Source organism: Penicillium citrinum (assembly GCF_028827155.1).
Source record: "Penicillium citrinum strain IBT 23319 chromosome Unknown utg000009l:1.0-4274883.0:1.0-4276374.0, whole genome shotgun sequence".
Classification (NCBI taxonomy): domain Eukaryota; kingdom Fungi; phylum Ascomycota; class Eurotiomycetes; order Eurotiales; family Aspergillaceae; genus Penicillium; species Penicillium citrinum.
In genome coordinates, this window is record NW_026622694.1 from 2,923,312 (window position 1) to 2,950,453 (window position 27,142).

Genomic DNA, 27,142 nt, shown 5'->3' on the forward strand with positions numbered 1-27,142 from the left:
CCTGTGCAGAGTATCCTAGCCCCAGGCCTTCTAGCCATGATGTCAGAGTTTCAAGATAATCCCCATAGCCTTAGGACAACGCAGCTCGGAAGTCATTCACGAAGCCATTTCCATGGTGTTGTTCTTCCAGGGCACACTTTATCGATCCTGGATAAGATGGCTGAACGACAGGATAATTGTTCTCATACATCAGCAGGGGAAGGTATTTGTGCAGTCGATAACCATGCATCTTCTCAAATCTTTCCGGTAGTGAGGGTGACCAAGATATATTTGACTTGATCTCAAGACTGTCCTCCCAGCCATATGTTCCGACTTCAGTCAAAAGAGATCTTATCTCAATATCGTTTAAGATGTAAGTTTCCCAGAATCCTTTCGTGGCTTCCGCACCCCGAGCACTGTAATGATCAACGGTGTAAGAGCCGTTGTCAAAGATAGTTCCAGTGGTATTACTCTCAATATCAAGATTCTTTGCCAGATCTTGATATTGGTAATAGGCAAACAAGTAATGCTGGGAATTTGATCGGATGTACTTGTTAGCATTCGCTGTCCCATTTCTCAGCGACACGAAGACCGTGCCATCGGCATTGACTTTATTGGTATGCTCAATAAGAGTGTCACCCTGGAGAACCAATTGAGTGGCATTATGAGCTGACGTGGAAAAGGTGCTACTAGCAGGAGTTTTGATCTGTGAAGACGAGATAACTCTCGCAGAAACCAAAACAACCAGTTTACCAGTTCCCCATCCAGGGATTTGACCACTGTAGGAGCCATTCTCAGGAACTTCTAAGTGGTAAGGTGCCTGCAAGCTATTCAGCACATGCTATTATCATATATGAAGTTCTAGAAGTCACTTACCAGATCCCAATGTAATCCAGGATCGGTAGTTTCTGCTGGAACCCCTTGGCCCTGATTCGCACCAAGAGCAAAATCCACGGGCACGCCTGCTTTCTTGACAGCCTGCAAAGAGGCTTTGAAAACTTTCCTAAATGCCGGTGTTTCAAACCCATATGTAGCCCAGTCAGCACCCTCAGGTGGACCTGCCAGAGACTCTCCATAGTAATAAAGAGGAAGAAACTCTACTGCGCCTGCGCCCAGTGCACCAGCAGCTTCAATGTCACTTTGAACGGTTTCGATATCAACACTGGCATCAGGTAGTCAATATCGGAATTTCATGCTCGCATTGTTGGCGGGGCTGAGGAAAGTTCCATATTCCGATGCCTCGGTCAGCTTCGCACGGAGTCCCAGCCCAAAGTATAGTATGCTCCCATACATGCTGTCTCGCAGTGGGTCTTCAGACAGGAAAATGCCTCCAGGTGAACTTGAACAAAACTAGATTCCTTCTTTCGAAGCCAAAACTGATCAATGTTTTATGGAGAGTCCATATCGTCGATACCTTGGACTTCTCTGGGAATCGCGTCATGATAGCCGGTGGGAAAAAGGAACTTCCGACCTGAAGATCTCAATTTATGTATGAAAATGCCTTGACTTGCCATGATCATCATACACAATACCCCGGTTATCTAATCGGATTAACTGTCTCTTTTAAATCGACCGGAGCTTGAATTCGGGAGCGATGTGCTTCTATACAACCATCTTATGCATGCGCAAGAAGTATCTCATTTCGCTCTGGGCGCTATTTACTTTAGCAAACTATATATATGGATATATAAAGTAATTCTTACCGCTCCAGCGGAATGAAAATGCCGAGCATGGACACTCGGCATTTCCGAGAGGTGGGCCGAAGTACATACGGTACATAGAGACTCTCCACAAGCCTAAGGCATTGATCGTCCCAGGATAAGTGAAGAGTAAAGTATCTTATATACTGCAGTATGCATGAACCAGGAATATGGATGATCGAGCCTTGGCAAAAAAGGATACATAGTATGCCTGCGATCTCTCCTAGTTCTCTGGTCTTTGTATTTCGAACAGGGCAACAGAATCCCCTTCAATGTACATCTCCTTGTAAATTTTGAATCCGTTTCTTTGAAGTACCTTCATGCTTCCAAGGTTCCCTTTGTTGCATGCTGCAAATAGCTTTTCCTTCCCTGATTCTGGGCCCGTTTGTATCCGATCTGTCCGATCTAGTTTCCACCATGCATCTATCACTCCTTCTACGGCCTCACCGGCGTACCCCTTGCCCCAGACGTCCGGGTGTAGACCATATCCAATCGACGGTGCTGGAAAAAGGGAATTCACCCCAACCGTACCAATGACTCTTTGAGTAGTGTCTTCGGCGCTGATTATGGCAAAGTGAAACTGTCGTCCGCAAGCCCCCGAGGCATTGGGGGTCTGGAAACTCTTACTGGCGATGTGAGCTTCTGTTTCCTCGATGGATTTGTGAGGTATCTTTGGCCAGCTGGATAATGTGGTTAGAACCGAGATCGATAACCCTCGTCATGAAATGTTTGGGGACAGCACAAGAACTTACAGCCAATCTGCTACCTCTTGCCGAGATCGATATTCGAATATCTGTGCTGCATCACTTACTCTTAAGGGACGCAAGTGGAGATTCTCAGTTTCAATGGTTCCTGGCTCTAAAGGTACGATGACCGTGACGGGCTGCTCGGTGTACAAGGCTCCCTTGGTAGGGACTTGCGAGGTGACTTCCATGAGGATGATGCCAAAAAGGCTATTGCTACCTGCCCTTTTATAACCGACTCAAGTAGAGTTGATTGAATTCAGGTATTATGGTGAACCTGTAAGAGGCGGGAGGTTAGACATCATAAGGACTGTTTACATTTCTGATGGGATTTACCCTGTGAGTCACTCCAAATCTTCCAACGCCACATCCTACTACGTATAACTCCATAGAAAGGACCAGTTACAATAGTCCTGTAAACTAATGTATATATATATATATATATATATATATTAAATTTTGAATTATAAAACTCCAATTGGATATTTGTATTAACAAGATGCCAGAGAGGTGATTTGCCAGATAGTATACAGTCGTAATGCGTAATTGCAGAGTTTCGCATTGAAGCCGAGGAACACTTGAGTTCGTCCACAACCTCATCCACTGGTGTATTCAGCAGGAGAAAGTCATATATTAGACAGAGCAGATAATATCGGATTCAAAGCCAGACACATATAGGATGAAGCCTGGGTCTTGTAGTAATCTATGCTCCGCCTTCCCTCTTCGCATATTCTTCTTCCATGCGTTCCTCATATAGTCGATCCGCTTCTTCCCTACTCAATGCCCGATCGCCTTCAGTAGTTCGTGAAGACTGGATTGCATTGGCAGTATTTCTTGCTTCGGCCCCGAGACTGTGACTGCTACTACCCGACTCAGTTGTTTGGCCGGTAGAGCTTGTCGCATGCGTGGCGTGCTGCGACTCCTTGTCCAAGAGGTCGGCGGTCGGGATAGGCATCTTAGCGAGATGGAAAGAATCGAAACCGGTGATCGCGAGAAGTAGGTAAGCAAAGCAGTTTGCGATCGTGATATGATATAGCGAGTAATGAAGTGTTGACGTTCAAGTTGGCGCGGGAAGAGTGGAAATTGTGTTTTGAGTCCCCGTGGCGAGAAATTCGACGTCATTTCAATGGTGGGTCCATCTCCAGCCTCCACTGTACATAACTACTTGGTACATACTACATATGTAGTACATATGTATCATTGTATCCAGAAATGTGAAAGGCTACCAAGTTGTCCCGTCCAAATTTCTATTGATCATTGGTCTAGTTATCATTCAGAAGCATCTGAACTATCCATATTACACTAAAAACTTGCTGTAAAAAGAAACAGGAGAAAAGCTTGGCTTTCCGAGCTCCAAAATATGTACTAAAAATCCACTTTCATAGACGATCATCAAGCATAAAATAAAAAAACAACATGACGTGGCGGGCATAAGATTAAAGACGGTGCAGAAGAGGTTTCTGGAGCTCTGGGTCCACATACTCACCGTCAGCTAGCATCTTCTTCATCTCCGGATCGTACAGCGGCTCGGCGGTGATGGTAGCAGAGATACGACGGCCAAAATATTCGATTTCAACCCCAGATCCCTCGCCCAGACTCGCAGGGAGCCAAGCATAGGCAACTGGTTTGCGAATGGTGTATCCAAATGCTGAACTGGTAACATAGCCAACAGCCTTGCCGTTTTTAAAGACAGGCTCTTTGCCCAACACCATAGAGCGGCCGTCGTCAACTGTCAAACAGCGAAGGCGACGCACAGGCTTCTGCTTGGAGAGACGATCCAATGAAGTTTTGCCGACAAATTCCTCCCATTTGCTTCCTCGGATCATATACTCTACACCGGCTTCGTATGGGTTGTGCTCAGTGCTCATGTCCGTACCATAGGTTCGATAACCTTTCTCCAACCGTAACGCATTGAAAGCACCACGACCAGCTGCGATAAGGCCGTGATTCTTTCCAGCTTCAAAAATAGCATCCCAAAGTCGCTGACCGTAGTCGGTACTGGCTTGGATCTCCCAGCCTAGCTCACCGACGTATGATTTTCGGAATACCGTTGTCGGAACACCCTTTATGGTCGCATTTTTCACGCCAAAGTAAGGAAGGCCCTTATTGGAAAAGTCATCATCAGAGATCGTTCTGATAACATCACGAGCACGAGGTCCCCAGAGTCCGATACAGCAAGTGCTACCAGTCAAATCGCGCACTTGTACCCATTGTCCTTGGCGTCGAGCCTCGCGAGACAAATAAGCCAGTTCAGTAGTGGAGTTTGCGCCTAGCTGGAACACATTCTCTCCTAACCTCGATACAAAAATATCACCTCGGATACCGCCGTTGTTGTTCAGAAGCAGTGCCCATGTAATGGTGCCTGTCTTGGCAGAAATCTCGCCGGTAGTTAGTCGTTGGAGCAACTGCAGCGCCCCAGGGCCTGCAACTTCGAATCGATGGAAGGAGGTCATGTCAAACATAGCAACTGCATTTCGTGTCTTCCATGCTTCAGCAGCAATAATGGGAGAATAGAACTGAGAAGACCAAGAATCTCTATCCACAGGCTTCCATTCTGCCGGAAGGTAATTGAGGATTTGTGCATTTGCTTCGTACCAGAATGGGCGCTCCCAGCCTCCCAGCTCAAGGAAGAACGCACCGAGATCCTTTTCCCGAGAATAGAATGGACTGACACGAAGTGTTCGGGGGGGATTCCTTTGGCTGTAGAGGGTGTAGAATGTCGTAGATCTCAACAAAGTTTTGTTGGGAAGTTTCACTGATGTAGTCCTGGCTGAGCTGAATGTCTTCGAATCGGGTGAGCTCGCACTCGGTCATATCGATCTGCGAGCGTCCTTCGGTTAGGACTTCCGCAAGGGCGCGCGCAACACCAGCAGAGTGTGTCACCCAAACAGCTTCAGCGACGTAGAAGCCATCTAAGTTGGGCGCTTGTCCAAAGACAGGACCTCCATCCGGGGTGAACGAAAAGATTCCATTGAACCCATCGTCAATTTGAGTGCTTTGCAAGATAGGCAGAAGTTTTTGGGATTCTTTCCAGGCCGGATCGAAGTCTTCCTGGGTAAATTCTAGGCGGGAGGGCATGTTCTTCTCGTCGACATTTCGAGAAGTGAGACCCAGCGATGCTGCAACGACAGGCATAGGGCGATGGCCATAGTAACCAATTCCGTACTGACCACCGTGCTCCCGAAAGTACAAGTCCTGGTCCTGGTGTCGGAGGATGGGAAGGGCCGCATTCAGGCCGTTTGGCTTTTTATTGAGATCTCGACCGGCGAGAGCGGGGACAGTAGTCGTCTTTGCGTACTGGTGTGCTAGGGGAAGCAAGGGAATGGGCAAATCGACCATTTTGCCAATCTCCACTCCCCAGAATCCAGCACAAGAAACGATGATGTCGGCTGGGATAGTACCATCAGGAATGGTGACGCCGGTCACACGGCCATTTGCACGCTCAATACCCGTAACAGGAGTAGAGCCAAGATAACGAACTCCAGCCTTGCTGGTGCGTTCAATGAGTAATTGGGTAGCACGGGCAGCTAGTGCCAGACCATCGCTAGGGATGTGTAATCCGCCCAGAACCATATCCCTGTTGAGATGAGGGTATAATTCGAGGCATTTCTCGGCACTGACAAGGTGTGCATCAATCCCCCATGATGAGGCATAACCATGCTTTCGCTTGAGATCTTCGAGCCGTGCAGGGGTTGTTGCGACTTCCAGACCACCAACTTGGTTGAAACAGTTCTGGCCATCTTTCTCTATCGATTGGAGTTTTTGGACAGTGTATCGAGCCAAGTGTGTCATCGTCTTGGAAGGGGTTGTCTGGAAGACAAGCCCGGGGGCATGCGATGTCGAACCACCAGGCATATGTAACGGGCCTTGCTCTACAACCGTGATATCCTTCCATCCCCGTGAGACCAGCTCATCTGCTAGATTAGTTCCGACAATGCCGGCTCCGATGATGACAACACGCTGAGTGGAAGCCATTGTGAAGAGGCGATTGATTCGCTCGTCAAGGATACGGGACAGACCTCTCTTATGTACTATAGGTACACTTGAAGAGACCTAGAACTTTCCTGAACTCGTGCGGGGGAGGGGAGCTCATCCCCACAGGTCGTACTATGATGATATAGCTATCGACCTCTTGTGGGAAATGTAGTCCAGGCCCCGCATCGGCTCGGACGGTATCTGGAGTGAATATACCGATTTCGGGGAAGGGGTTCTTTTACCTGAATCAGGAAAAGTGGATCTGTGACTCCAGAGCGATCATTTGAGAGGCTCTATAAAGCTATCTGTCGTACCAACCGAGCAAAATGGAATGCATTATTGAACGAGTAGCAGATTATCAAGAGCATCCTAACTTGTCGAAGCTCAACCAACACCTCGGGCTATCAAAATCAATTGAGCTTCGACCCAGCATGCATTCTCGATAATGAGATAACCATATTCGAAGCGAACACGGCATGAACTGATTGGCCTATATGGACAAACAGCTCTGGAGAAGCATATCAGATGACCGTTGGCGTCCGGAGAACTGCCCGTGAGCCGCTCACGTGTCCGGGCGAGATTCCCACGTCCGGATGCCAGATTGGCCACTTACACCAGGCATAATTCACATATTCCGGATAATGGATGGCAAACCTCGGTGCTCTCCCAGTTTACTTGGACTCTCTCTTTAAAACTATGTACTATCTTGGGACGTGATCAACATGTAAGTGAGATGGGCCTCAATATTCTTGAGGCCCAGTACATATACCATGTAAGCATAATCAAACGTCCTGATTGGTCAAGTTTATCTCTACGTACATGCACAAAGTATCTTTATATTTACACCCTCATAGTTTCAACCTCAACATACTGCACTTCTTTGATCACGTAACACCAGCCAATCTCCGAGTGAGTCGCTCTTGGACATGAGGAGGAGTGAGTGATATCAGGTCTCAGTCTACGGTGCTTAGGGCTGTTGAAAGCTCTGGAAAGAGTGAAATACAGAAATTCTATGCATATAAATTTCATTCTCGCTAACTAACAACCTAATCCTAGGGCAGGGCATTATATTTCTGTAGGCTCAATGCTCAATGGACTATGTTCCCGTGGGTTTCAATAAAGCGTGACGCGCTAGCTCAATTATTTTCAACGGGTCGGCATTGTAAATTCCACGAAACAGCCTGGTCGAGAGGATTTCTTTTGATGACATACACGAGACCGAGCTGCCCTGATTACTATTCCAAAGAAGGATCGACGCTTTCCCTCAAGTACTTGCAAGGCCTTGGGTGGCAATGGCAGTATCTTGGTAGAGACGTGTAGCGTATAAAACAAAAGAATAATATAGTTGCTGTTGCACCTCTTCATCCAGCTAAAAATGGGTGGTTGAGAAGCTCGGCAGTCGATCCTCCGCACATTTCTGTAACATTGAACAAAGGAAATATGCAATTTTTCGGTATCTTCTGGGTCAAAACCAGGTGGTATTCTCTCGCGAATGTACATAGCAAATCCGTTAGTGCAATTCTTGAATGAATTGTCAATTAGTGTTCTTAGAATGTTATGGACTTCGTCCGTGGTGCAGCCGAAAGATTCTACGGGAAAGAGTGGTTCGTTTGTAGTAAGTTGGAATATCTGGAATCGAGAATTAGGTTAGGATATGCAGCAAGAGGACAAAGAACGTACCAGACACCCAAAGCCCTTATATCAATGTTCTGGTTTCACGAATGTTGTTGGAGTAACTCGGGTGCTCCCAGAGACACCGGCGTCAAAGGAAGGAAATTATCTTGTGTATTCCATCTAGCTACTACAGGAGTCAATAATATATTGTTGAGTTGCTAACAAGGATACAAACCTCCACCCATATCGAGAACGATACATCATCTAGAATTCCGCGAGGACGTTGCGAGCTCATCAGATACCGCGGCGCACTGTTATCAGGTTTAACTCCGGGATACCAATGAGTTCTACGTAGGTATGTGCTCACATACCTGGCTCTGGCCCGTTACAGGGGTGGCACCAGTTTCGGGACACACTGTAACTCAATGCTAATCATGTCATAGGTCACAATTTGTTGCTCGACTTAACGAAGCCAGGGTCAACAGCACGGCAGAGAATTATACATCGTTCAACTATAACTATGGGCCCACAGCAACGGATGTAGGAGACTGGGGTGGTGGTGGTGGAATACGCGGCTTTCAACCAAACATAGCACGCTTACTATGAACCGATAGCTGAAGTCATTTAAAAGGATCTTGTAAGTCAAGGGATCTCCATTCTTCCATTTGTCGCACTTTTTCCTTTTTCCCTTGTCTTATTTTTTTTTTTTGCAATTTCTTGGCTAACAAAAAGCACTCAACACAGGTATAAGTCTCGATTCTCTAGAATGTCTTATAGTATACTATACAAAGTACAAAGCTGGCTATATACCAATTGCTCTGGCTCATAGGTGTTTGCTTACATAGTTGGAAAGGGCTATTTAGCTGGGTTCATGACTTGGTATTTCTTTTAATTACACAGCGCTATATTTTCTTTTGTTCATGTTGCCAGTTGATGATAAAACATGGCAAAGTTCTCTTTTTGAGGAGCCGGTTTAGCCCATTGTTTTGGATAGAGCTGTATATTTTTCATACAAAGGGAATTCAAGCACAGCGACGACAGTAGTATTAGTATTCCATAATACAAGTTCTGTTCTGAGAATGACAAACAAAAGTATAATAGTTCAGGTGAATGGAGCTACTCTTATCTTTAAGGCACCACACTGGTACAGATAACGGGGATACAGATCCCCCCTAACTCGATTCTCTTCTCGGGAGATCCTCTTCATCTTGATGAGGGCCATTCTGTTGAAGTTCATGCTTATCATGTCGGTCATTAGCAAGTGTCGACGCCGTTGGATTTGTGTATGCTGGCAACCGTTGTGGATCATAAGCTGGTGGCGGAGCGTCCTGCAATTCGGTATCGGCTCGTCTTCGTCGATTGTTCATCTCCGTACTCTGTACATTCCTTCCCTGCGAGGTCGGTCTCTGAGGTGCTAACCAACCAGTGCCATAAAATGGACTCAATCCTCTGTTCCGGCGTCGACGAGCAAGAAATCTAGAGAAGAGGTTAGTGATATTGAATGGGTTAAGACTGGGCTTGACTTACGTGCAAAGACTGATTGCAATGAGAAAGAGTATAGCAAAGGCAGCTAGGACAACCCATCGACCCCAGAAATACCAATGGCTTCGGTAACAGCCATCGCTTCCCCAGTAATATCCTGAAGGACAGTCGGTTGAATCAGATGCCATGCGTATGTATTGTTGAAGAACAGAATGACAAGATCGACGTTCTCGGTTGACACCGAAAATGTGTTAGAGGTATCAGCGCCTGGATGGTCGATCTAAGAACAAATCGATTGCAATTCTTCCGAAGATGTTAGGATAAACGTATTGAATGAGTCGAAAATGAGAGCAATTTGATTGTCTGATGGCCCGTTGAGTGAGTTCAGAAGGTCGGATCTAAATTTCGAATGATATTGAAAGTGATGGCAATAAATCAATTCTTATACAACTGAATTTCCAAGACCAGTATACTGTTGTAGCTGTTGATCTGTCATGAGGTAGTTGAGGCGTATGGCAGTCGCGTGGTGAGGCTGTGTCTTTCATTCCAAATATTCCAAATCACCATGCTGGCATCGCAGAGTTCTCCCATGGTAGAGTCAAGCTGGAGAAACCACCAGAGCACTTCCAGGGTGATGGCTATACTGGCTGTGCTCAAGTTAGGCACCAGACCTTGACAGAAGACTGCCAATCTAGTCTAGTTCGAACTAGTGCACGAGTCCATATGAAGAAGGGATACATTTCGAGCGTAAACCAAGCCAGAACGTGTACTGGGAACTTGCTTTGGGGCTGTACTATGTAGACGGTACTGCCCATCTAGATTGCTCTAATGGACCAGGTGAGATAATATGCTTCTGAGCGTAATGCCCGGTACTGAAGTTCAGACGCGTATCCGACAACGCCACGACCATGAGGAATACGACCGGGCTTGCCAATACGATTTAAAGTGGTAGTTCCGGATGGCTGTGCTCTGTACGAAGTCCAGGACCTTGGTTCCAAAGGGCCGCGAAAGGTAAGACCCATGAGGCTTAGACGATCCCGCCAAGTAAAGGTTCCATTGTTTGGTACTCGGGCGAGTTGGGGCGGGCCTGGCAGATCTGAAGATTAAGCTAGAAGGGGCTATGGCATTACTGTAGGTTTGTGACTACTAAGGGCCATGAACTAAATTTCACCTAGGGGAAGTCCCCATGGGATAAAAAGTCAAGATTACGAAATAATTTCATCTTCTCCAAGACCGAGTCACTGACTCAAGAATTGATGAAAATGAGAATCCAAAAGTGGAAAGTGCCAAAGAATACGCCTGTCAATGACCCAGAAGGCCGTTGAACAAACTGTTCCGCCGCGCTGTGCAATGCAGGGACCAATCTGTGGTGGGCCGCCTTCATGATCGCAGCCACCCAAACAAGGTAAGTATGAAGAAGAAAAGAAAAAGGACAGGAAGAGCGGCGGCGGTTGGCCCATTAAATAGTGCCAGGTCACGCGCCCAGAGTTAAGCGAGAAAGGGAAATTATCACGTGACCAGCACCCCTAGCTTTAGAATCACATGACAATGCTCCTGCATACAGAGACACTGTGAGCTGTCATCTCCTACTAGCACGCCAATTCGAACGACGGACGAGGCTCAAGCATGAATAGCGTTTGTGTCTTGCATACGGAAATCTACCATAGTGCCATGTACACACAGGCAATACGGTCGGTCAGATCCACGTGTGGCATGAAGGGTTATTGAGAGGCGTCGAGATTTCAATAATTGGGCCTCCTTGTTACCCGTCCGAAGTGGACTCAATGCAAGCTCGTGTGGAGCCTCCCCTATTTTCCATCTATGGGCAGCAACTTTGTATAGTGACCCTCGCAGCCATGGCCTGACTCCAAACTAACACACTTTTTTTCCCCTTTACTTCACTTCTACATATTAAAAATCTCTGCTGGTCTTAAATGATGCCGAGATAGCTCCATCAAACAGATATACAAGATACACCGATCTCCCTCAAGGTTCTCCATATCTTATTCAATCGAATCCATCGCGGTCTCACGTAGCGATAGTGTGCGCATCCTCATCAAAGTGTGCCATGGTTAAGGAAAGGTTCGATGCCCAGTCTAGTGGACGCTAGAGGGACGGAGGACCTCGGAGGGAACTTAGGTGAAAGGAAGGTTTTGACTAGGAGTGCATGAATACAAGGTATGGGGTCGCCGAGGGGCCTTGAGGTACACCGCAAGAACGACTTCTCGTCTGTTGTCCGTGTCTTTGCGCTTGGCAAGTGAGTCCGTAGTCTTGAAGGACGGGATCTTCACACGTCGGGCAATGGTGCGATCCATCGATCCATCCGGTTCTCTTCCCACAGATGGGCCGCCGGGACTACTCTAGTCGGTAGTCCTGCGGGCATCTCCGCTCTTGGGGAGTAGTATATGTACAAAATACAGATATACTCTCGGTACTCTGTACGGAGTACTCCAAGCGAAAGTAGAATACATATCGCACCCGTTACGGAGTACATCCTACCGCTATGACAATAGGATAAGCAATCTGGCTGGTCGCATGGCAGCTGCAGGGCCAGAAAAACCTGACACCGAAACCGCCAGCCGAAGAGATCGACGGGCACTGGCCATTCATCGACAACAGTCCCGGGGTCGGCAAGTCGTGACTTGGAGACAGTGATGGGACGAAAATGGCAGGATTGGCAAATTTGGGTCTTGGCCCCAACGGGTAGAAAAGGGGCAGACCGACGAAGCAATTGGATAGTGGGTGCAAGGTGGATCAGCCGTGTGGGCTATCATTACTGGATGTGATCTGGATATTACAGTAGGTAAGTCTGGTAGGGCCGTCTCCTGATCAACCTGATTACAGTATTTTCTGTGAGTCAGATCTGCCAAACCTCAGAATGTTTGCATTGAACTGGATGGAACACAGTTCTGCGACAAATGTTGAACCATGGACGAGAGACGAAACAAAGGGAAAGCTTCAGCGCTAGATGAAGCAGAGATCGTATAGGAGTAGGGCTGGCCAGCCACCGATGGTTGATGGCTTAAGACACGGGACCACTAAGTGGGGGCATAACCGTACTTTGAGCGTTAGACCAGACATCTAGAAGAAAAATTATACTCCATCCAGTAGAATCTGGCAAGAAAAGGAAGCAAAAAAAAGGGGGCTAGTAATTAGGGGCAATTTGGGTTGTCTTGTTTCTTTCTTGGTGGAGTGTATGGTCGATGTAAACAAAGATACACGGAGGATGGCAGGGCATGTATTCCTATCGTGGTTGAAAGAACCTTAAGAAAAGGGATACACTGTACTCGATCCTCCATCCACCAGAAGTGATACACCCGTATCACAGAAAATGCATGAAAATAAGTAAATAAGGAAATGTGGTGATGGTGTCAGAACCGTGCAAAAAGACTAAACTAGTAGAGGAGTAAGTGCATCATGGGATCCTATTCTGGGCGCAGTGCAAGCTGATCCATGATACGTCTGCGATAGGGCACGACATAGAGTGATGACGCGCACGAAGAGAGGGGGATTTGTACAACCCATACTGGTTGGCCACGAGGGTTCGCACGCCACTTGGAGAGCGCCTGGTCATGGGGTTGAAAAATGACACCTTTCGTTGCAGTCGATATCGGAGAAACCAAGAGACCAGTAGAATGCGTGCACTGGCCGGTATCCCAGTTCCGACAACGCTGGATCGGCGCCTTGAGAACGAATCCGACAGGCGGCCGATTTCACCCTGGTTGATCAGCATGCAGAATGAGAAAAAGGGCAAAAGCACTTTGCTGGTCTAGGGTTACAAGAACTGGCCCAGCACCGTGGATGAGATCCTTTATTTTGCCTCCTCTCCTCCTTAAGCATCGAGGGGTATGCTGCCTTGCGGAAGATACATAGTTGATACACATCAGTTGACCGATAGTCTTTGAGGTATGTAACAAAAATCGGGATGTATCAAAAAGTCTCGATTTTACATATTGTCCTATCAACCCCCTGGAACTGTGTAACTCAAAGAAGAGAACCCAACGGGTGGACCACACTAGAATTGACCGGGTGACCAGCCCGAAAGAGAGAACCAGGATTGTTGTATGAAGTACACATTGAACTCTACATTATAGTAAATACGTATCAACTAAATCGTGAGGAGTTATGTATATATACATAGTACATCATAGGAATGGCTCAGTGTAAATAATGAGCCTTGGAAAGTCTGAAAATTTCGAAATTTTCAGAATCAAATGGGCTGATGTCTGGAACAAGAAGAAAGGCCGTTAATTTACAGTGGGATGGAACCCGACCTACACGGGTAAATTAGGGGGGGGGGTTGAAAGGGAGCGTTCAATGCATGGCCGATCGTCCAAAGCTGTCGGTGTTGTGATGCCGGGGATATGCTGGTTGAAAGTTACAGTTGTCCTGCAATGAGCAGTCCTAAATTTTTTATCTGTATAAATATATATATATATATATATATATATATAAAGTACTTCAGTATACTACAGATATAAGATCATCAAATGAATTATAGAAAGAGCAAAAATCAAAATGAAAATAAATAGGAAGATAATATATTCAATACGAGACTATATTTTTTTGCTGTATTGTAATAACACCCCCTGACGGTTACCTAAGCGCTGGACCCACTGGTCTGGGCTCCCTGCAGCTCCTTTCCCCTTTGGTTTCTCCCCTCCCCCGTCGCTCTTTTTTTTTTCGCCCTTCCCTCCCTTTTTTCTCCTTCTCTTCTTCTCTTTTTCTCTCTTCTCTTTTCCAAAGCAGAATACCCCTCCCTTTCCTACGTCGTTGTGATACCCGAGCTCTTTTTTGTAGCTCTTATTTCTTTGCTTTCAAGATACCCCGATACCCCCCCAAACTCGCCGTTTCTTCGAAGCTCTGCTTCTTTAATCGATACCCCCAACCACTTCGGTTTTTAATACTTTTTAATTATGTCTGACGTTCAGAAGCCTGTTGAGGAGACCCCCGCGGCCGTTCCCGCCGTCGAGACTCCCGCCGCTGAGACTGCTGTTGAGGCTCCTAAGGAGACCACCGAGGAGACTCCCGCTGAAACTGCTGCTGCTGCCACTGAGGAGGCCGCCGCTACCACCACCGACAAGCCCGCTGAGACCGCTGAGCCCGCTAAGGAGGAGGCCAAGGAGGAAGTGAAGCCCGCCACTGAGGGTATCCTCGGCCACAAGGCCCCTGGTCTCGTCAAGTAAGCTACAACGCCTTTGTTTACTTTTGCGACACTGCGTGTGGGGCTTGCGACTAACGTATAATTTTTTTTTCCAACAGGGGTCTGCGCTTCTCCAAGCGTTTCTTCTACTTCACCGAGGAGTCCACAGAGGCGAAGAACCTATCTGTCTTCCACCAGAACGAGAAGGCCGCTGTCGCCAACCCCATCGCCGCCTGGGCCTCCCAAACCGGCAAGGGTCTGCTTTTCTTCGTCAAGCGTGCCGAGGACAAGGCCACCCCCGCCGGTATCTTCAGCCTGGCTGATGTCTCCGACATCACCAAGGAGGGCTCCAACGAGTTCATCTTCAAGGTTGGTGGCCAGAAGCACACCTTCCAGGCCGCTAACGCTGCTGAGCGCGACAGCTGGGTTGTCGCTCTGGAGGCTAAGGCTGCCGAGGCCAAGGCCGAGAAGGAGACCATCACCTCCAGCGAGGGCTACAAGGCTGAGCTTGAGAAGCTGACCAAGCCTGCTGCTGCCGCTGCCGCCACCAAGAAGCCCGCCGAAGAGAAGAAGGAAGAGAAGAAGGAGGAAGAGACCCCCGCTGAGGAGGCTAAGCCTGCTGAAGAGAAGAAGGACGAGAAGAAGGAGGAGAAGGCTGCCGCTAAGAGCCGCTCCCAGTCCCGCAAACGCTCCAGCATCTTCGGCTCTCTTCTCGGTAAGAAGGAGGAAGCTGCCGCTAAGGAGGAGCCCAAGACCGAGGAGCCTAAGGCTGAGGAGACCAAGGAAGAGACTGCTGAGGAGACCAAGGCTGCTGAGCCCGTCGCTGAGTCTTCTGAGCCTGCTGTCCCCGCTGCCACCGAGACCACCGAGACCACTGAGGCCGCTCCTGAAGTTCCCGCCAAGGACGAGGCCAAGCCCGAGGAGGCTAAGCCCGCCGAGGAGAAGAAGGAAGAAAAGAAGGAAGAAAAGAAAGAGGAGAAGAAGGCCAAGCGTGCTTCCATCTTCGGTAGCTTCTTCAACAAGGTCTCCTCCCCCTCCCAGGAGAAGTCCGAGAAGGAGGCCACCGCCCCTACTGAGGACAACACCGTTGCCAGCACTGCTCCCCAGCTCGAGAACCCCGTCGAGGAGGCTGCTGTCAAGCCCATTGAGCCTGAGAGCGTGACCGCCCCCGCCGAGGGTGAGGCCGTCAAGGAGACCACTGCTGCTCCTGAGACTCCTGCTGAGCCTGCCACCACCCCCAAGGACAAGCGCCGCACTTCCTTCTTCGGTGCCTTCGGCAAGAAGGAGAAGAAGACCGACACCTCTGACAACGAGGCTACTGATGGCGAGGGCAAGGAGGCCAAGAAGGAGAAGTCCAACAAGCTCGGTGGCCTGTTCCGCAAGCCCAGCAAGGCTGTGAAGCTTGACAAGGAGGAGACTCCCGCTACTGAGACTGAGGCCAAGGCCGAGGAGACCAAGGAAGCTGTTGAGGAAACCCCCGCCGCTGCTGAGACTCCCGCTGCCACCGAGGCTACTCAGGCTGCTGAGCCCGCTGCTGAGGAGGCCAAGAACGTCAACGTTCCTGCTGCCACTCCTGTCCAGGCTGCTGCTTGAACTGGCTCCCTATCATCAGCTCACAATCCTCCGATTAGGTTTGGTCATGCCATGTCCTGACGGTGCAAATACGGCTTTATACCAATTGTCTTTACTGTTGTTTAGTATTTTTTGTTACTCGCCACTGTCGCTCTTCCTATCAGCACTGCTTCAACATTCGTGGCTTTGCTATATGAAGAGTGTCAATGAGATACCCGCTGTCGCTGTTATTTTCATTTAATTTCCTTATACCAAAAAAATCCCCTCGATAATACGCCTCGGCGCCTCGACAGACGCCGTTCACTCCTTTTCACGACATGCGTCCCGCAATCGAGTTTCGATTCACGACTTGTTAATGCGTTGGTGCGGTGTGCCACATACCTAGATTGATACCATTGTCTTTCGTTCTGCGCGCTTTGATATTCGTGTTCGATACCTTATGAGGAGGAAAGGGTGCTATTCTTTTGCGAGTGTCTCAGGTTTTGGGCTTAGTCCTGTCGTCTCTGCTACTCCAAATTGCGCCTGGCTTTGCTGTCTACCGTTGTACCCGCTCTCCGGGGTTCCTTTATACTTCAGGGATGTGGCACATATTGCGATAGGTAATACTTAATAGAATCTACGTTGTTTTTAATACCTTAGTTGTACTCCGTACTACTACTGTTCAAATCTTAGACTTCGTAACAACCGATCGTACATAGTATGTCGGCATGAATATTCAATGGGTCAGTCTGCGTGAAGTGGATTCGGGCCGCTGCAAAGCATTATGCACAACATTGGTCTCCATCCCGATGCGTTGGCTTCTGGGGTACATCTTTAGTTTGATCAGAGTCTAGTCTCCACTTTGACTACCTGAACCTTTCATTCAAATATCTCGGCAGATCTTAGCAGACACTTGCACTTCTGAATCAATTGTTAAACACCAATCCCGCCGGCTGTGAAGGATCACTCATTCGAAAGGTCCACTGCGTATGGTGGCCTTCGAAAGCCTGCTCAAGAATATGCCATTTAGACTCAGTGCCGGCAACATCTAAAGTCGTAATAAACTCAGCCGCCTGGCGCATATTCCATTATCGCAAATAAGAGAACTTAATGAGAGAAGCAAAAGAGGAGCCACATTAGACGCACGGGGTTGAGGTCGATGATGTCGCGCCAAGTTTTTCAGGACTTTTGCCAGATGCACATCATTCACCATATGATTACTTCACGATAGGTTCGGGTGTATTGAGGATGGAGGCGCTGGTATTTGTATTCCAGTCGTCTAGGGTCAAGATAGTGTACGTGACGTGAGTGATTTCCCGACTTGCATCAGGGAGTCGTGCTTTTGAAGGGGAGAGTTCTAGACATGTATACCGGGACCTGCGCTATGAGGATCATTTGTTCTAGGTCTATGTCTAAGCGGACTGCATTTGAAGTTCAGGAGCGAAGTACCTGGGTGCTTGCGTAGATTCGGACGTTTATGACTGGGAAGAGTAAAATCGACGTGGTATTTAGGCGAAGAAGTAGCCTTGTCCAGTGTGATGGGACGCTTATACTGGGCCAAACCCCAGGTACGAGGATGATTGATGATTGAGACCGGTATTGGGGATGCTTCTTATCCCCAGAGGCGTACAATAGTCAAAAATTGTTGAGTTTACCCCTCGCCATCCATGGATGTTCCATGTCTGTATCTCCGAAGCCTGTTGGTTTGCTTGTGGTTTATTCCTGCTGGGCGCCTTTTTACTACGAGCTTCTGTGCTAAGACTTGAAATAATGTTAACTTCACATTGGGTACTATGCTATCACCTATAGCAATGGATAATATAGCAAGCATTGGACACGACTCCGAGATCGGTGCTTCCGGATCCAAGGTGCTGGCGGTGTATTGAAAAATAGTAGCAGGTATGATTTTCCCTCTGGTATCAACCTAGAATGGAGGATGTGCAGCGTGAGGGGTAATTAGTGATCATTACACTACTTCCAAGATCATGAATAGTGAACTTGAATGCACCGTGACACTGTACTTATGGACAAAGATGTCATGCTAATCCAGATAGATACTTGGACATGTGAGATCTCACATCTGCGCAGAAACTGCGTAACTCGTCTTGCCGCCTTAGGTAGGAAATCCGAAACCTAGCGTTGGTATGGATCGAGATTGAATGATTAGACTTCGATTCTTCTGCATTGAATGCCTTTCAGGACGATTGACCGGCCCCGGGTAGGAGAGACCGGCCCCGGGCCAGCTGATGGCTTGTTTTTTTGGTGCGCCAAGACAGACCGGTTTTCATATGAACTCCGTTTCACCGGTGGATCTACCAGGCACGAGGTCAGCGAAAAATGAGCTAGGAATTATTCGGCTCGTGAGTTACTTACATAGTACCTGCCTAGGAATCTGACATTGATCTTGTTTGGAATTGATAAAAAGTCATCTGTTACATTCTCTTGGAATTCTGAATACTATACTCCCGTATGGTAGGCTTGAATCTGCATCTTATCACTCCATGGATCGAATATCCTATCGAATCAACGATCTTCATCAATGCAACCCTTGATTACAAACGGCGATGCATTTCTTGACGATCTTAATGGTGGGTAGCGACAAATGTCAAATTTTCACGCCCTTCGGCAAGGCTAAGACCAAAGGAGACATCGAAGGGGGCACACGGACCACGGACATAGCCCGCCGCGGGGACAGAATTGGGAAAAGATCGGTGGAGCCTTCAGTCGGAGACGAGCCATTTGTTCCGAGAATCATTTGCCTTGGGTTTGACCCTAGCTGAAGTTGGTAAGACGAGGCGGACAGACGGGCAAGCGGAGAAGAAGACCGAGAGACAAGACAGATATGTTAATACGGGCAGACGTTTATCAGGCGAAGAATACAGGGAATTGCTGGCTTTAGAGTGTACTGTACAGTTTGTATTTACTGTATACGAAGAATACCGACGTCATTCTCGGCAGAGGATCCGCAAAGTAAATCTGTTAATTTCAAGTCCAGGCCACAGGCATGCATGGATGTGTACAAAAAATGAAACGGGAGGTGTGGATGCCTGGAAAAATACCAGTGCGAGAATAAATGATTCGCCAATTCAATGGAGGGGAGGATCGTTTTGAGAGAGCCGCGGTGGGGAGGTACTTGAAAGTACTTGCAGATTTCCCTCTGTACAGCGGCGATCAGATGTATCCTGCATGTACTTACAACATAGCCTAGAGTAGCCTCCTAGTGGGTCTATTGATGAGAAAGTAACCAACCAGAGACTGTAAATCAAGTGTGAGTCACACCCCGTGACTGCACGCAGGCCTCAGCCCCACTGGTTCTACATTCTGATTGGTCAATCACTCCTCCGGCACACACAGCCAAATTTGGTTTTCCGCTTAAGAAGTGCCTGAATCCCTCATCGCTGCCTTCTTTTTTCTTTCTTCCTTTCTCTTCTCATCTTCACTTTTTATCTTTACACACATCCACCCACTTTGATATCATCACTTCCCCACCATTCTGCCTACTTTTGAACAGCCTTTTGAATCTCCACTGATCCAAAATGGACGCTTTCTAAGCGACTCGTCTCGACAGTCTCCGTCTTTCTCTCAAGAGACAGACATCATTAATCCCACGGGAATAACGTCTTTTTTACCTCAACAACAACAGCCTTCAGAGTCTTCCTTTTCAGGACCTCTGAACTTCAGCAGCCTCCCCGCTAGCTCAAGTTCTCCCCTCAACAACTCTTTCACGATCGACTTTACGTCGTTCACCACGGATACCTTCCAGCAACCATGGCTTCCCTCGCCCCCGCCCCATCAGCCACAGGCTTCCAGTTTGAACAACAACAGCAACAACAGCAACAACAGTGCGCTAGAGGACTTTGTACTCTATCCCGCTCCACCAGCTCCAGCTCCTCGTCCGCAGCCTCAACACAGAGACTCGCGTGCGTTAGCAGCTTCGAGTACTGCCCCTAAGCCTTCTGCTCTCCAGCCCTTTTTGGCGCAGAATAATCCTCGAAGACATTCTTTCAGTCTACAGTTGCAACGTCATCTCCAGCAACAACAGTTCTCTGGTTCTCCCGTTTTGGACCCCAGAGTGACCAAGCTTGCCCGGTCTCATTCCTACTGGTCTCACCCTAACGTGAAGCACTCCCCGCATCATCACGCGGTGTCTTCATACTCGCCTAACAATCGTCCTCCCGTCCCTACGTTCCACGCCGGAACCTCCGATCTCTCTACAATCGAAAAAAAGAAACAACACATGCTGTTATACCGCCGAAACATGTCCACTCCGAACTTCGCAGGTAATTATTTGTCCGAGACTCGTCATCCTGCATCAGCCACTCATACCATTCCCTTAGACCCTGACGCCGAACTCTTCGGTCTTCCCTCTACCGGTCTTAACACCGGTATGGGCTCTCCTCTCGACCTCGGCCAGCTTCCGCTGGGCCCCGAGGCTGACTCTGCCTTCTCTCCTGTCGCTCCTACAGGCACTATCTCGCCCAAGGATCTGATGTTTGATGGCTCAGTGCCACCTTCCGGTACCTTCACGGATCTGAGCACCCCTCCTTACGACTCGCCTGCCACGTTCAGTCAGAACCCCTCCCCATTGTTCACTGATGTGGATTACATGGGCCAAGAGGACTGGGCCCCCCCTTTTCCACGATGCCTCAACCGCAGGTAACGTGTTTGATGCACACTTCGATGTTGCTGCTGCGCTCGCCGAGGCCGAAAAGAAGCCCGAGCCCATGTCGCCTGCTCCCAAGCGTCTGAGCTCCGCCAAGGCCTCGCCTATTCCCGCAACTGGTACCATCAAGCACTCTAGTGTTTCTGGTATCAGCCGTGCTCGTAAGGAGCTGTCGCCCGTTGATTTCGACCCGTCTGATCCAGTTGCTGCGAAGCGTGCTCGTAATACCGAAGCTGCTCGCAAGTCTCGTGCCAAGAAGCTGGAGCGCCAAGCCAACGCCGAGCGCACCATCAGTGATCTGCGCCAACAGATTGCTGACCGTGATGAGACTATTGCCAAGCTGCAAGCTCAGCTCCGTATTCAGGAGAAGTTCCAGTGAAGCTCACGGACATTTGTGAAAGCTCTATGCTTTTCTTCTTTTTTTTTTTCATCTGAACATGTGTCTGTTTCGTGATATTCCATTGTATTTTGCTTTTTTCCGGCCACGTTGGTTCGATAGGCGCGGGGTTGATGGGCAAAGCCTATTCCCGACGTCTCATGAGATGCCAGAGCTTACGCTTCTATGGATCTCTCAAAAGTTCGACATGACTTGAGACGTCATGATTTGATTTGGATTCCTTTCTGTCATAATATGTGTTTCTTATTTCTTTTTGCTAGCCGGTTCTGATTGTCTCCCTCGCTATGGCGATGGGATTGACTCGTGGCTCAATTGTTAGTTTGATTTGAAGTTGAATATCATATTTAATTCCGCTCAATCATCATTCTTCCCCGTAGCTACCTCATCGTAACTACATTGACAGCCTAATTCGATGGTGTCCTTAGTATTATTTCAGGACTCTTGTATCTCTTCTCTTGTAAGAATAATCTTTACTGAATGACTACATGGGGATTTCAAGGAGCCCTTGTGCCTGTGCCTTGGTGGCTAATACAATCCCAGTTGAACAAACTCATGCGTATAAGCAAGTTCCAAGGTAATGGACCCTTTCGTATATGAATTATGCGCTATTGAAACATGCAATCCAAGTCTTGATAATCCTTTGTTACTACTGTACATGTGCAGTGAATTAGGATGAACCAGCTCAGACTTGCCTTTACTACCTTCATGAACCAACACCCCTTGCAATCCATTTCCCTCTCCTACCAATACTTCCGTTCCAATCCACAAGAGCACATACACGACCTAAACCATGTTCGAACCCGAGCTACACGCCGTCTTGTGACTGCTGTTGCCCTGGGAAGGAATGGGATGAGGAATACGTGCGGGGTGAAGACTCTAGTAGGAAAAGCTGGGGACTCCCCAGAAGAAGTAGACAAGAAAGGGTGGGCGAGGAAATGGGGTTTCAGAAGTATCTGTTTCCATAGTTTGTCATCATCGCTGAATTGAGCCTGAAGTCACAGTCCTTGAGGTTCGAACACTGGAAGGTATTCGTGGGGGCGAGGGATGAAGTGAGAAATGAAACGGGGTATCAGGAATGAAAAATGTAGGGTATACGTCAATTCAGCTCAGCGCATCAGTGCCCTTCGTTCGACCTTTCTCCATCTTCGCAGTTCTCGCACCGAATTGTATGGCTCTCTTTTTCTCGCGAGCAACGGTCGTTAAGCCCAATCGAAGAGCTACAAGACGGAGAGCCATCTTCTCGGCATCAATGCCTGTCCTAACTGCAGAATCATTCTCATCACTCCTGGTATCAGGCTCGGCAAGGCCGAATCCACATTTCTCCCAAACTGGTACGCGGAGCGTCCAGGCAACGAAGTCTTCATCCAGGAAAGGAAATCGTGTTTCCCGACCCCAGTGCGATAGAACTCGATCATCACGACCGAGATTGCGTTGTCCAAGTCTACTGACGTCGAGATGTATCTCCGCGATTAACCCCTCGAACCCGCTACGGTTGAAGGACACGCCGTGGCGGCCATAACCCGCGAAAAGCTCATCTGCACCAAGACCAGAGAGGAGAATACGGGCTGAGGTTGTGTAGTTATCTTCTGGCGATTTGGGGTCCGAGGATGAGTAGCACATACCCTGGCCACGCGATGCAAAATACAAGGCGTATGCGATGGAGAGATCCATTTCGGTGTTGTGGGGTCTCATAAGACGCTTTACTTGATCTCTGTGGGCAAGTGTTTCGGCGTAGGGGATGTTGATAGCAACGAAACGCCAAATGCGTTCTGGACAGGTCTTTTGGAGCTCGGCGAAAGCCGAACGGCCAGTCATTCGGTCAGGACATGCCTCGTATATAGCTGTAGCGAGTGAAGGCGATGAATTTAAATCTTTGATAGCTGAACTTGCAGCAGCTGCTGCCGCCGCCGCCGCCGCCGCTACTCGTGGGTTTTCAAAAGCGACGTTAAGGAGGTCGATAGGCTCATCGGGTGGGATAATGTCATGCGAGAGCCGGGCAAGCAGAGTACAGTCGAGTCCGCCTGAAAAGAGGACTGCGACTTTGGCACTTTGACCTATCACATAGAATGGTGGCTCAGGCACGTTTTCAATTCGGAGTGCCAATGATTGTTGTAGTCTTGACTGGAGCTCTTCAATGGCTTTAGTGTTCACGGTTAATGGTGGGGGTTGTGTCTCTGGCGTAGACATATTCATAGCTGGGATTGGGCTCTTCTATTAATTTGTCAGCTTTTTATGCATTCTTAATGGCTTGGCGAGACTGACAATATGCCCTTCTGGAGGCGAAGATTCGGAAGTCCAGGGCAATGTTTCGATCTGATATCTGCCGCAAGAAGCAGATAGAAGATCTGGCTGTCTTCCAAGGTCAACCATGTATACACCGTTGGTGCCGACCTCTTCAAAGACTGTAGATGGGGATCCATCGCACAGACTGCAAACCTTGAAAGCACCATCTTCATCCACGCCTTGCAGGAGAGATCGCCTACCAAGGCAATCTCTGCTAAAAAAGACCCGTGAATTGACCGCGTCGTAGAAGACAAAAGCAAAGGGCCCTGTGATACTGGAAACAGCGTCAGAAAATCCACAAAGAGCCTTTTTACGATCACAATCCACGGCATTCAGAAATAATCTGAAAACCTGTTGGGTGTCATTGCCCTGAACTCGTTCGTTGGAAATCTTCCATGCTTCCCCGTTCCAGCAAAGCACGGATTCTGTGGCTGGATCTACGAGTGGCTGTTCGTAAATATGATCTCCTCGCAGTGATAGGACCGTCGAGATGAATGTGAGATGGTGGGACAGGGGTTGCGACACTGCATCTTGTGCCGGGATTTCCTTGTGCACCGTATGCGTTTGACAGCAGTCAGGACCACGCTTCTCAAGCAAAGACTTTGTCTCCTCCGTTGGTGGTGTATTATTTGTTGATATCGAGAAGAAAATCCCGCACATGATGGGGGAAGCGCCTTAAATGGGGGCACGACGAGGTTTGTTTGTCTCGGTGGACTTTTCTGCGTTTGATGCCAAGGCCGGAATTTCTTAGTCAGCTTTATAGAGCAAGCGTCCACCAGGATAGAATGACCAAGCAGGTGGTGGATATTATAGAGAGATTAGTACAATTAATCTACATGTGTCTCAAATGATACTTTCAATATCTCCAACTCCAGATGATTCTTATCTTAGCATTGTATTCCGACTTTATACGTACTTGTCTTGAATGAGCTATGCTGGCCGCTCTCCGGCCCAATGATGATCCGCCCATCAACAGGCGAGCCTCATCTCCCCCACGCTCCCCTTCGAGATCGCCTTGAACTCGTTGTCGAGGTCTGCATGCCGAACATAGGTTATGTCGACCACAGAGCCTTCCATCTCCCTGTCTCTTGGGAAGGGGGAAGATCAGCCCGCCCTGGAGGCGTCTCATTCTTCAAATCCCCCAACCGGTCTCTCCGAAATGCAGCTTGACCCCTCGAAAGAGAACCAACAACAAAACGATGTGAGCGAGAGTTCGTCCGCGGAACCAGATATCCCACCCAATATGGATCAACAAAAGGAAGAACCGACAAAAGCCACGGATTTGCCCACCTCCGTCCCGTCTCAGCCGGACCTGCTGGCGGGCCAGGTGGAAGAACTATCAGTGTCAGCAAAGAATGCGTCGGAAGCTTTATCTACAACCCAAGCGAATACCCCTCCTCCCCCTCCACCACCTGAAAAGGATGATGCCTTTGTGAACTCGACCGCTCCGCTGGCCCTAACGAACCCGTCAGCTAAGGATGCGAGCTCAGCCCAAGTCTCCGAGAAAGAGCTTCCAGACGTACCCAGAGACAGCGATCCAGAATCGAAGACACGGGGGAAGACAGTTGAATCTCGGGACGATGACAATGGCTCGCAGCCGGAAATTCAGAGCATTATGGGTCAATTCCAGGACCCTTCCCGAACTACTGATCAGCAAGAGATCATGTCGCCCCGGCTAGAGCTCGCTGAACAATTTCGTGGTCACCAACATTACTTTCCTCCTCGCAAGTCGAGTTTAGAACCTACACAGCAGACGCCAACTGAATCCTCGACTGCTCCAGCACCAACCCACCAACACACCTCGCCCGTATCCCAACACCGCTCTACGCCCAGCGGCCATGATGAAAAACCGTCATTGAGACGACAATCATCGTCTTCAACAGTTCCACCTCCACCAGAACCCGAGCCAGAACAACGGTTTGACTTCCACCGCTTTCTGGAGCAGCTACGCCACCGGACAGCTGATCCAGTAGCTAAGTTCCTACGATCTTTCCTAATGGAATTTGGGAAAAGACAGTGGATGGTCCACGAGCAAGTTAAGATTATCAGTGATTTCTTGGCTTTCATTACCAATAAGATGGCCATGTGCGAGGTATGGCGCGATGTGTCGGACAGTGAATTTGATAATGCCAAGGAGGGAATGGAGAAGCTCGTTATGAACCGCCTATACTCTCAAACATTTGCCCCGGCGATCCCGGCTCCACCCACTATTCCCCGGAGCGCTAGTCGCAGTCGACGAAGGGAAATCGAGAGAGCCCATGGTCCCTGGCGGCGCGGTCAACACCAGGAGGACATCGAACGGGATGATATCTTAGCGCAGAAGATTCGCATATACAGCTGGGTTGGCGAGGAACATCTAGATATACCTCCTGTGAGCGGCAGTGGACGTCGGTTTTTAAATCTTGCTCAACAAGGTATGTAATTTGATGATTCCAACAGTCCAGCTTGACGTGATATCTAATACAATACTACAGAACTACTAAAGATTAATGGTTACCGGGCACCACGAGATAAGGTGATCTGCATTTTGAACTGTTGCAAGGTTATTTTCGGACTCTTAAGGAACTCTAAAAAGGCTGACACTTCGGCCGATGCCTTTGTCCCGCTCCTAATTTATGTGGTTTTGCATGCCAACCCTGACCACCTCGTCTCTAATATCCAATATATCTTGCGATTCCGCAATCAAGATAAACTCGGCGGCGAGGCTGGATATTACCTGTCGTCCCTGGTAAGTACATATCTTTCATTGTATGATCTAGTCCTGCACGAGCTAAACTTTCATATAGTCTGGGGCTGTCCAATTTATTGAAACGCTAGACCGTACAAGTCTCACCGTCAGTGATGAAGAATTCGAGCGTCATGTCGAAGCAGCAGTCCTAGCAATCGCAGAGAACAACCGAGAACATGAATCTTTGCACGAAAAGCCCTTGTCACCACCCACCAACCCCCGTGACCAAACCCAACCCGGTCCAAGTCGGAAAGACACGTCCCAGTCAAGTGATGATGAAACCCCAGCACCAGTCGCCGGACTCTTGAGAACAATTCAAAAACCCCTTTCTACCATCGGTCGCATGTTCTCTGATGAAGCAGACAACAGCTCATCTCAAGATCGGCCACTACAACCGGCTGCAACACCCCAACCGGCTCCAGCACCACCTCGTCTTACGCCCAATGTGTACCAACCCCCGCGTTCTAGCAGCGAAGGTAGATTATCTGGTGATGAACGATCAGCCCCACAAGAAGGAGCCAAGAAGAACTTAACCCGCGTCCTGGATGCTCAAGATGCAGCGGCTCGTCAAGCCAGTGCCGAAGATGCCGAGGCGCGACGAATCCAGCGTGCTGAACATAATAACGTTGTTGAGACATTGTCGAACATGTTTCCCAATTTAGACCGCGATGTCATTGATGACGTGGTTAAGATAAAGGAAGGAAGGTGAGTTTCAACATTGAACTCGGTTCTTGATGTACAGGACACCTATTAACGAGCCCATAACAGAGTCGGCCTAGCTGTCGATGCATGTCTTGCTCTTAGCACAGAGTAGTATATAGATCAGCATTCTTCTACGAACGCCTTTGAACTCATCAAAGCAGGAAAGCGAATCGGTATTACCC

At 48.5% G+C, this 27,142-nt stretch overlaps 9 protein-coding genes across 9 annotated transcripts; 3 read left to right on the forward strand and 6 right to left on the reverse strand.

Moving 5' to 3' along the window:
• Positions 1–70: 70 nt before the first annotated feature.
• On the reverse strand, positions 71–1,711 carry N7469_010561 (uncharacterized protein; the record flags this gene model as incomplete). The annotated part of the gene is made up of 3 exons (XM_056649466.1): positions 71–799; positions 856–1,141; positions 1,683–1,711. The coding sequence occupies 3 exons, from the start codon at positions 1,709–1,711 to the stop codon at positions 71–73; spliced, it is 1,044 nt and encodes a 347-aa protein (XP_056496597.1).
• Positions 1,712–1,902: 191 nt separating this feature from the next.
• Positions 1,903–2,613, reverse strand: N7469_010562 (GNAT family N-acetyltransferase; the record flags this gene model as incomplete). Its single annotated transcript, XM_056649467.1, has 2 exons — positions 1,903–2,349; positions 2,491–2,613. 2 exons carry the CDS (start codon positions 2,611–2,613, stop codon positions 1,903–1,905), a joined length of 570 nt encoding a protein of 189 aa, XP_056496598.1.
• A 512-nt stretch (positions 2,614–3,125) lies between these two features.
• Positions 3,126–3,377, reverse strand: N7469_010563 (uncharacterized protein; the record flags this gene model as incomplete). Its single annotated transcript, XM_056649468.1, has 1 exon — positions 3,126–3,377. One exon carries the CDS (start codon positions 3,375–3,377, stop codon positions 3,126–3,128), a length of 252 nt encoding a protein of 83 aa, XP_056496599.1.
• Positions 3,378–3,858: 481 nt separating this feature from the next.
• On the reverse strand, positions 3,859–6,397 carry N7469_010564 (GcvT family protein; the record flags this gene model as incomplete). Its single annotated transcript, XM_056649469.1, has 2 exons — positions 3,859–5,036; positions 5,095–6,397. The coding sequence occupies 2 exons, from the start codon at positions 6,395–6,397 to the stop codon at positions 3,859–3,861; spliced, it is 2,481 nt and encodes an 826-aa protein (XP_056496600.1).
• Positions 6,398–9,183: 2,786 nt separating this feature from the next.
• N7469_010565 (resistance to Congo red protein) lies at positions 9,184–9,681 on the reverse strand (the record flags this gene model as incomplete). Its single annotated transcript, XM_056649470.1, has 2 exons — positions 9,184–9,487; positions 9,539–9,681. The coding sequence occupies 2 exons, from the start codon at positions 9,679–9,681 to the stop codon at positions 9,184–9,186; spliced, it is 447 nt and encodes a 148-aa protein (XP_056496601.1).
• Positions 9,682–14,409: 4,728 nt separating this feature from the next.
• N7469_010566 (uncharacterized protein) lies at positions 14,410–16,229 on the forward strand (the record flags this gene model as incomplete). Its single annotated transcript, XM_056649471.1, has 2 exons — positions 14,410–14,675; positions 14,756–16,229. The coding sequence occupies 2 exons, from the start codon at positions 14,410–14,412 to the stop codon at positions 16,227–16,229; spliced, it is 1,740 nt and encodes a 579-aa protein (XP_056496602.1).
• A 2,543-nt stretch (positions 16,230–18,772) lies between these two features.
• cpcA (amino acid starvation-responsive transcription factor GCN4) lies at positions 18,773–21,229 on the forward strand (the record flags this gene model as incomplete). The annotated part of the gene is made up of 3 exons (XM_056649472.1): positions 18,773–18,775; positions 19,756–20,755; positions 20,844–21,229. The coding sequence occupies 3 exons, from the start codon at positions 18,773–18,775 to the stop codon at positions 21,227–21,229; spliced, it is 1,389 nt and encodes a 462-aa protein (XP_056496603.1).
• A 1,119-nt stretch (positions 21,230–22,348) lies between these two features.
• N7469_010568 (asparagine synthetase domain-containing protein) lies at positions 22,349–24,190 on the reverse strand (the record flags this gene model as incomplete). The annotated part of the gene is made up of 2 exons (XM_056649473.1): positions 22,349–23,458; positions 23,510–24,190. The coding sequence occupies 2 exons, from the start codon at positions 24,188–24,190 to the stop codon at positions 22,349–22,351; spliced, it is 1,791 nt and encodes a 596-aa protein (XP_056496604.1).
• Positions 24,191–24,584: 394 nt separating this feature from the next.
• Positions 24,585–27,072, forward strand: N7469_010569 (guanine nucleotide exchange factor VPS9; the record flags this gene model as incomplete). Its single annotated transcript, XM_056649474.1, has 4 exons — positions 24,585–25,944; positions 26,005–26,258; positions 26,317–26,963; positions 27,027–27,072. The coding sequence occupies 4 exons, from the start codon at positions 24,585–24,587 to the stop codon at positions 27,070–27,072; spliced, it is 2,307 nt and encodes a 768-aa protein (XP_056496605.1).
• Positions 27,073–27,142: the final 70 nt, after the last annotated feature.